The sequence below is a fragment of the Pundamilia nyererei genome, unplaced genomic scaffold (assembly GCF_000239375.1).
Source record: "Pundamilia nyererei isolate P.nyererei 1_Seehausen unplaced genomic scaffold, PunNye1.0 scaffold00004, whole genome shotgun sequence".
In the NCBI taxonomy this organism is placed as follows: Eukaryota; Metazoa; Chordata; class Actinopteri; order Cichliformes; family Cichlidae; genus Pundamilia; species Pundamilia nyererei.
The window spans coordinates 3,137,838-3,146,533 of record NW_005187405.1 but is presented as its reverse complement, the minus strand read 5'-3'; the positions used below and the strand labels follow the sequence as shown (position 1 = coordinate 3,146,533).

General features: G+C 40.8%; 1 protein-coding gene across 1 annotated transcript in view; it reads right to left on the bottom strand.

Annotated features, from left to right (window-relative positions):
* Positions 1-1,673: 1,673 nt before the first annotated feature.
* The window catches only part of LOC102200990 (neurocan core protein-like), a 46,303-nt gene continuing 39,280 nt past the window's right edge, over positions 1,674-8,696 (bottom strand). The window contains exons 15-20 of the mRNA XM_005721189.2: positions 6,393-6,444; positions 5,216-5,322; positions 4,764-4,846; positions 4,400-4,544; positions 3,240-3,422; positions 1,674-1,803 (exon numbers count right to left, since the gene is read on the bottom strand). Coding sequence (XP_005721246.1) covers positions 1,685-1,803; positions 3,240-3,422; positions 4,400-4,544; positions 4,764-4,846; positions 5,216-5,322; positions 6,393-6,444 — 689 coding nt within the window. The 3' untranslated portion in view covers positions 1,674-1,684. The remainder of the gene's footprint in view (positions 1,804-3,239; positions 3,423-4,399; positions 4,545-4,763; positions 4,847-5,215; positions 5,323-6,392; positions 6,445-8,696) is intronic.

Genomic DNA, 8,696 nt, shown 5'->3' with positions numbered 1-8,696 from the left:
AGAAGATATTTTGCCGCTTCAGGTGAGTAGAGCATCAACAAAAGCACTGTGCAGAAGAGAACAGGCACTTTAAGTCAGATGTAGCATGACAGGGAGCTGTTGTGAAGGTGGGTTGCAAAGCAGCTTGCAGGATTCTGTAACTTTACCCAGACTAAAGTATTTTAAAGTGAAAAACCTATGATCATTTTCAACTCAATAGCATCCATAATTCACTTGAAATGATCTGTATTCATCTTATACTGAGTCCTGATGTTGCTCCTCAGTTTATCTATTGCCTAAAATAACCATTAAGAACTTCTTATTGACAAAATCCAGATGCTACAGTCAGATGATCCCTTGCCGCAAGGGGTCACCACAGCAAGTAGCTCCAAAGTTTTACACCAGATGCTCTTCTTAGTTTAACCCCACAGGGCATTTTTGTCTCTAGCTGGAACTGAGGTTTAGCTCGCACTACACTATGGAGCTAAAACAAAATAGAGAGATAATAGTAGGGGGGAAAACCCCGACTCAGATTAACTGATCTGATCAGGTTCTGGGTCGAGCATGACCTCGTGGCAAAACTACGCTGCGTTTGAAAGTGAAAACAGCTGATAGCATGAATGAAAAGCAGAACTTTTGTCCATTTTGTTCGCTTTATTAAGAATGGAGTACAACAGCAGGACAAAAAGTCATAACACCAAAAAAAGTGGATAACAGATCAAATATCAAAGAGACAAGAGACGAAAAAAGAGTGACATTCTACACATCGTGTAAATATGGCCGTGCAAATTAGGTACAATCAAGTGGTTATCTCAAATTATTCTGTAATCCCACCCACACTATGTCAATGGGACGTATACATTAGCTGAGAGTGCTTATGGGGATTGGGGAGTCTATCGGATTGGACAAGGTCCAGCTATTGATCAGGTTTGAGCCAATAACACACGTCACAATATTTACAGTACAGAGATTAGAGGCAATCAAATGATTAATTTTGTTATCGACTGATTGTTGGACTTACATATTGGTATAGAAAAATGGTGTTACGTCAGCTTTCTAAAGGATAAGTAAGAAAACGAGCATGTTCACTAGCAAATGATTCATAATAAATAGTAACATTACACAAACAGATATTAGAAAAAAAGCACGTCAGTCGAATAAAAGAGACCAGCTATTCAGGTGCTCTATGGAAAAGTAACAGCTACAGTACACGTACAAAAAGCTGGGATACCAGGACTATCTTGCATCAATTACATCTGTGCTTTGTAAACAGAATACTAAAATGAGTTACTTTTTTCATGTAGAACAAGCAAACCTTTCCAAAAAAGTGACTTGGCACTCCTCTAAGTTTCTGTCTTACATGCATACGTTCACACACTGCTGTCAGGCTGACAGACCAAGAGAAGGTTATAGTTTGCAGACGAGTGGAGGAGTTACTGTTTGGGAGGGTGGATGTTAGGGCGGTGCTAAAGTCAGTGTTCGCATGGACCTCGGTTAAAGAAAGCAGAGAGAAAATAAAAAGAAGCATCAAAAGCATGGAGGTTAGATTATGGGGATAATCTTATTCACTGGGGGAGTAAAGCTAAGCAGAGAGCACGGTTAGTGGTTAGAAGCAGGAAGGGCAAATGGAAATTGCTGTGATCTACTGTCTTTCCTTATGGGCCATGGTTAGCACCTAGGCATTGTGGATGTTGTATTATTTGGTTCAGTAGTAGCTGTGTGCGTCCTCTCTGGCCTTGTGTCCCTCTCCTCCGTGTCTCCTGTGGCCGTGGCGGTCGTGGCGCTGGTTGCGGTGATGGCGTCGGTACCGGTGCAGTCGTCGAGCTGCAGAGGGGAGGAAATGGTGACACGTTGTATATGAGCTGCAGTAGATGAACAACACACTTACTGCACTGTACACAAAAATCCCATATTCACTGGCTAAATCTCTGCATATATTTTCTTACTCTTAAACCATCTGCTCTGAAAGAAGCTTAAGTGTGTAGTTGAACCATAAGTACTCAAATACTCAAAATATATTTCCTTGCTGAAGGTTCCCATCGCTAATCAGCTGACTCTTCAATGCTACACAAAAGCCTAATATGAGCTGATACATTATTTATTAGTGAGTCACCTTTGTTAAGATGGGAAAGAGTTAATAAATGATACTTAACAGACTTAAAGCTCTGAGGTTGGTTGATGCTAATTATCGGGTTTGATGAAATCATCAAGGAGCTGCTTGGATTGTAATTTCACTGATTTTAAATGAATCATATTTTACTGCGTTGTTATGTGTACGTGTGTGTGTGTGTGTGTGTGTGTGTGTGTGAGGTCATATTTACATCCAAGATCTTTACAGTTGCTTTGACTTAGTGTCCTTGTGCACGACAGAAAGAGAACATTTCTTTTCAGACTTTAACAATGAATCTTCTGTCTCTGTCTCACAACTATGAGTGAAGTCATCATTTACGGGCTCTACTTGCCAAAATACGATCACAGGCATTATGAGTGTTGTCACACACATTTATAGCGTTTATAGAGTGCCACAGACATGATTTGTGAGCATGGAGCACTCTGCTCAGACACGAATAGGGACGGAAGCGTACCGCTGGGAGGGGAGTAAGGATGTGTAGCGGGAGAAAAATGATGCGATATAGGAAAACGTAAAAGTGCAGAGGACAGTCAAGACATACAGAGATATGCATTCAACAAGAAACTGTGACCAAACAGACGTGTGTGAGAAGATGTTTCATTACTGTGATATACTGATGTATAAAAGTTTTGATAAGGAGTCCACTGTGAATCTAACCACTGCGTTTTGCTCACCATCAAATGGGCTTGCCTTTGTAGTTACACTAATGTGTCTGACACAGTGACCTCATTTTGACACCTGCATTAAAGGTTTTCAATGTGTTAAACTCATTTGTGTGCATATATGCTGCATATATGCATATAAATCAATCTGAATTACAAAATTGATTCAAGAAATTTGCCCAACCAGTTCAGAAACTAATGACAAAAGGGACTCAATAAAACAACAACCTGGCAGAACCGTCTGAATTTGTAAGTGAGGAGCAAGGCGTGAAAATAATCAATAAAAAACTTGTATTGGTGGCACAGTCACTATTATAGAGCTCCAAAGTCACTACATTGCTGCAATGTTATGGTATAATAAAAAAGTAAAAAGGAGTTTCACATCTCAACTTCTACTCAGCCTGTATGTGGGGGAAAGAATTTTTTCTCCTCATACATGATGCTTTCAGTTTAAAGCCACCACTCACACTTTGTGCAGATGATCCTCGGTCGCTCCCAGCTCCCATCGGCCCGGCAGCGTGCGGTGGGGATGTGGCGCTGGTAGAAGCCTTCAGAGCACTGGTAGCGCACCACTGAATGGATATCATAATGTGATCTCCTCCGACCTATCAAATGGGCATTCTCCACCGCAGGCGGGGTCCCGCATAACACTACAAACAACCAGAGAAGCCTCATATCACTCATACAAAAAAGGCTGAATTCCTGAAGAGACATCCAGAGTTTATTTGACATTAATTAGAACAGACACACTAATAAATACCCATTAGAGCAGTCATCGCATATTTTTTTTATGTATGTGCTAATGTATAGTAAATGAAAGCATCGCACAATATGCACAACAATAACTCGTTAAGGTCGTCATTTGCAGGAGTGCGCTGCCTCTAGATGGCAGCCTTGTTGCTGTATCTGCTGACAGAAAGAGCTGTTTTAAGGGGCTAGTCTCTGCAGTAGACAGGGACTACAGCCAAACCACAGAGCCATGAGACCACAGCCAGACAAGCAAACACTCTCAAATGACTTAATCCCTCTCCCCCTGTCCTCCTTTATCCTTCCCCGTCCTTTTCTAAGGCCTCTTGATGGTTTTCCATGTCTTCTTTCTTTTTTTCCCCCCAAGTCTATGTGATCTCATTGCTTTCACATTTAGGTTGACTGAATCCCAGAGGAAAGGCTTGGGTACAGTAAGTATCAAGAAAAGCTGACAAAAAAACAGCTTGTAGGAATTTCACATGGCGTTTGAGAACAGGACAATAACTGCAGTTTCAGTTCTTCTGCCTGAACAAGTGTAAGTGGGGCCAGGGGAAAAATATCTGCCAATGAGAGGAAGATTTAGATTGATATTCCTCTCAAAAATCAATACAGGTTTTAGCCTGAATCTCAGCCTTCACTCGTGCATTTTGTCAATTTTTGGAGCGTCTGCAGCGATGACCTTTTATAGAGCAAAAAAGCAACTTGTGAAGTGTAGCCAACTACTGATTTTCTGCATGAGAACTGGTGGCCAGCTGGTAAGTACACAGAAAACCCAATCATGTAAAGACAGGAGATCTTTGATAGGGAGCGTCCTTCCCTGTCCAACAATCTGAAAAGACCTTTTTCAGTTTTGTTAGCGAGCTGAGCATTGTTACAGTACCTGTGCCTTTCTTGCAGATGTAGGGCAGGTTGTAGTTGCAGGGCACGTCGTTCCACTTGCCGTCCTCATGGGCAATGGTCACCACGCAGTCCTCGCCACCTGCAAAGAAGTTATCGGGCTGGCTCTCCCTCCAGTTCTCGTAAACCTGCACGGCAGCAAACACCAGATTTCACCTGCATTTGAGTTCATCTGTACTTGTAGTCAGGCTGGGATTCTTGTCATATTTTTAAGTGAAAAGAAAAAAAATGGTATTTTTACACAAATGTGATTTTGTGAGCTTTAAACGTGTGTTTCCTATTGAGCTGGTTTATTATGATGACTTTTCACAGTCTGAAAACAGGAAGTGTAAAAAGCGATCACTGACCAAGTCGTTGGTGTCGGTCCACTGAAAGTCCTCTTCCACTGTGCGATCGTTCAGACCGATCCAGGCGTTGTCGTGACCGAGACCTGGAACGAACAGTACATGGCTTCCTTTCATTTAACTGCTTCTGTAAGATCTTTATTTATGTATCTGATAGCATCGCACCGCCACCTTCTCCCTCTTTTCCGTATAATCGAATTTGTGAATCATGTTTTTTGTGACTTGCTGCTTTCTCTTCTTGTTTTTTTTTTTCACACTCTACCTTTTATTGTTTTTATCCCTCAAGCTTCGATTTCACGCCCCTTGTTTGTGATGTATGATATTAATACTTTGTTCTGCTTTAATATTTTTTTTCCTAAGAGTGTTGGGTTTAATTTGTGCCATTTGTCTTGATTGTCTCCTTTTTCTTTCAAAAGATTATGACTGAATAAATCAAAATCACCCGTCAGACATACCGTTGATGAACTCCTGCTCGGCAGCAGAGACGACACTACTGAGGTGGGCGCTGTGCTCTCTGCAGTCTTTCTCTGCATCCTCCCAGGTGTGTCTGTGGGTGAAGTACCTGTGGGACGACACGGTGAAAGCAGATTTGATTCACATGTTATGCTTCCCAAAAGATTTAAATGATGTTCAACTTTAAAACGAGACATCTGATCTCCCGTGTTCAGTCTCTACTTTAACTCCGTCAAAAGCACGTTGGAGGAGATTTCCTCGCTAATGATCCATGCGCTCCAAGTTAATCTGCCTACCTATTGTGCTCATTTCCAGCACAATAGTTTCTGCCAGAGTAGCGTTGCATAATTCACAGTTCAAAATAACAATCCTTTTACCTGAAACAAGTTGTTTTAGTGTTTTTTTAGCTGTCACTCCCAGAAAGAAGTTTTGCTGCATGCCTGAGATCAACATATTAAGGTTATCAGCTCTCAGCGACACCATTAACAGCCAAGAGTGGAGAAAAGTTTCAGAAGGCGACCAAAACCTGTCCTTTTGACTCATCGGGCTCTAACCTCATTATATGAAACTTTGAGGATGCTCAAAATGTGCAACCAGCGCTGTGGAGTGGAGCACTGTCGCCAAGAAGGCTTCTGTTTTTAATGCTAATAGAAGTTTGCATGTTCTCTTCTCCAGCTGTGTCCTCCACGTTCTCTGGATTATCCCAAAGTCCAAAGACATGCAGGTTAACTGGTGATTCTAACCTGGTCATGGATGTCGAGAATAAAGTATTATATTAATGTATGGTTAAAGTATGACTTGGCTAAAAATGGCTGCCCCTCCCTGAGCCTGCTTCTGCCAGCAGTTTCTTCCTGTTATAAGGGAGTTTTTCCTCCCCACTTTCACCAAGTGCTTGCTTACAGGTGGTCATCTGATTTTTGGGTTTTCTTTCTATTATCTTACAATATAAAGCACATTGAGGCAACTATTGTTATCATTTGATACAAATTAATTTGAATCTCCCCTCCAGCTCATCCATGTTATCTAGGGCATCTCACTCTGGTCCATCACCAGCAGCATCGAGACTCTGTCAGGATCCAGTCATTCCTACAACTTCTCTCTGCTAATTTTCTCAGTCTTTCCTGAGTAAACTGGCACAGAGCAGTAAAGTAAGCTGGTTCCGTTTTCCATGATTCTTACCTGTAGCAGTGGCCGTGGAACTTCCTCCAGCCGTGCTCACAACCTTCAACATCTGTAAAGAGGAAGGGAAGTTAAATTGTTTCTTCTTTAAACATAGTCAAATACAGCACGCTACGTGAGATGCTATAGTCTATATAAGGAAGCAGAAATTTGTTTTTTTCCTTCCATTTAGCAAATAAAGACTAAAACATATGACTCGCGCATCTTCAGAAGTAAAATACATGAACTGTAATTATACACAGGCTTCTTTTCCATTCTCAGCACACGTGGTTCTTTCTCTGCACTGTTGGTATTCATTATTAACACCAAGGCCCGTAGAATCATTTATAACCGCAAAGGTTAGAAATTCATTAATCCTCATTACAACTAGTGCACGACATTCACACACAAACACAGGCAAACACACACACACACACACACACACACACACACACACACACACACACACACACACACACACACACACACACACACACACACGCACAAGGAGACGGATCTGTAGCTGGAGGTGTCCAAGACCAGTGCAGAGATGAATCAGCGCTGTGTGTGTGTGTGAGAGAGAGTTGTATGTGGGTGATTAGCGCCATGTACCACACAAACACTAAGATTTTTTCCCGATGTTTCATGATGCACATGCTCATGAAAATATTAACTGAAGCTTAGAAAATCGCGCGCGTGTGTGTGTGTGTGTTTGTGTGTGTGTGTGCTCACAGGAGATTCACCCAGTATCTGTCACCCTGCACAAGTCTGCAACACAGATTTTGGAAACAAGGAGAACCTCTGGACTGAACAAGCTGTTCCATTTCCTTTGACTTTTTATTTAAGAATTGAAAAACATTTTGTCCACTTTATTCTTTTTACTTTTATACTATATATCATCTTCTCAGTCTCCTTTATCTTTTTTGTTCCCACATTCATTTTTTCAAGCACTTTGAACTTATGCTTCAAAGGTGTTTTATAAATAAGTGCATCCAGATCAGCAATCTTTTTTTCTGTGGTAACAACAACTCTTCCTGGGGTCATTAAAAACGGGCTATTATCTACAAAAGTACTTTAGTAGCTACACATCTTCATCTGCTTGTTAAGGTTGGCATGTCTCATGTCTCATGGCAACAACTCAATACATTTAAGCATGTAGTCGTGCTCAACACAACCTGCTGAAGTTTAAACTGAGCCTCAGAATGGGGATGAAAGCTGATTTGGCATGGTTGTGGTGGAGGTCTGAGTATTTGAGAAACTGCTGATGTCACACACAACAACTTTACAGTTTACAGAGAATGGCATAAACAGCATGAAAGCATGGATCCATCCTGCCTTGGATCAACAGTTCAGGCTGCTGGATGATGGTGTAAATGGAGCGGGAGATATTTTCTTGGCACACTTTGGGCTCCTTGTTACCAACTGAGTATCATTTAAACACTACAGCCAACCTGAGTATTGTTGCTGGGTGTGCTCATCCCTTTATGACCACAGTGTACCTGTTTTTTAACGACTTCTTCCAGCTGGATAACACTGGTTGTTAGCTCAAATCATCAGGAACTGTTTGGGTTTCTTTTTAACATAACATGGCAAGGTGTAACTATTAAAGCATCAGGAAGTGGTATTCCTATCCCCAGATTATTATTAATGTATTCATAATTATGAATAATATACTCTATATGATTTTATAATGTGTAATAGAAGGACTTTTGCTTTAGACATATTTTGATGCTAATACATTTGTACTTTACGTGAAGAAGAGTTTTGAGTGATGCTTGTAACTTGTGCATATTTTACACAGTTGTATTGCTAATTTCAGTGTAAAGCATCTAAATATTTCTGCAAAAATATTGCAAGACAGTTATCCACTGAGTTGTCTTGTGCAAAATCACTTCCACTGTAATATTGTAGGGTCTACCTTACAATATAAAGTGCCATGAGGCGACTGTTGTTGTGATTTGGCACTATATAAATAAAATTGAATTGAATTGAATATCATGTGTAGTAAGGCACAGATGATATCCACCAAGAGAGATCAAAAATGCCAGTTTCCCATTTTAAATGTTGCATTTATGCAAACATACATAAAACAGTTACTGCATTTATGACAATTACTAGTCATAAATGATAAATCAACATTAGTTTCACGTCACACACAGTAGAAGATGTTTTTTGATTCTTATCACCTGCTACACAAACCTGTGGAAGTGTGGATGTGTGGTGCTGACGAAAAACGGTGGAAATATTAACTGACGCTTTGAAAATAGTCTGTGGATTTACGTGCATGGCCAAATTCAGTCAGTATCTGTCACCCTGCAGCCCTGT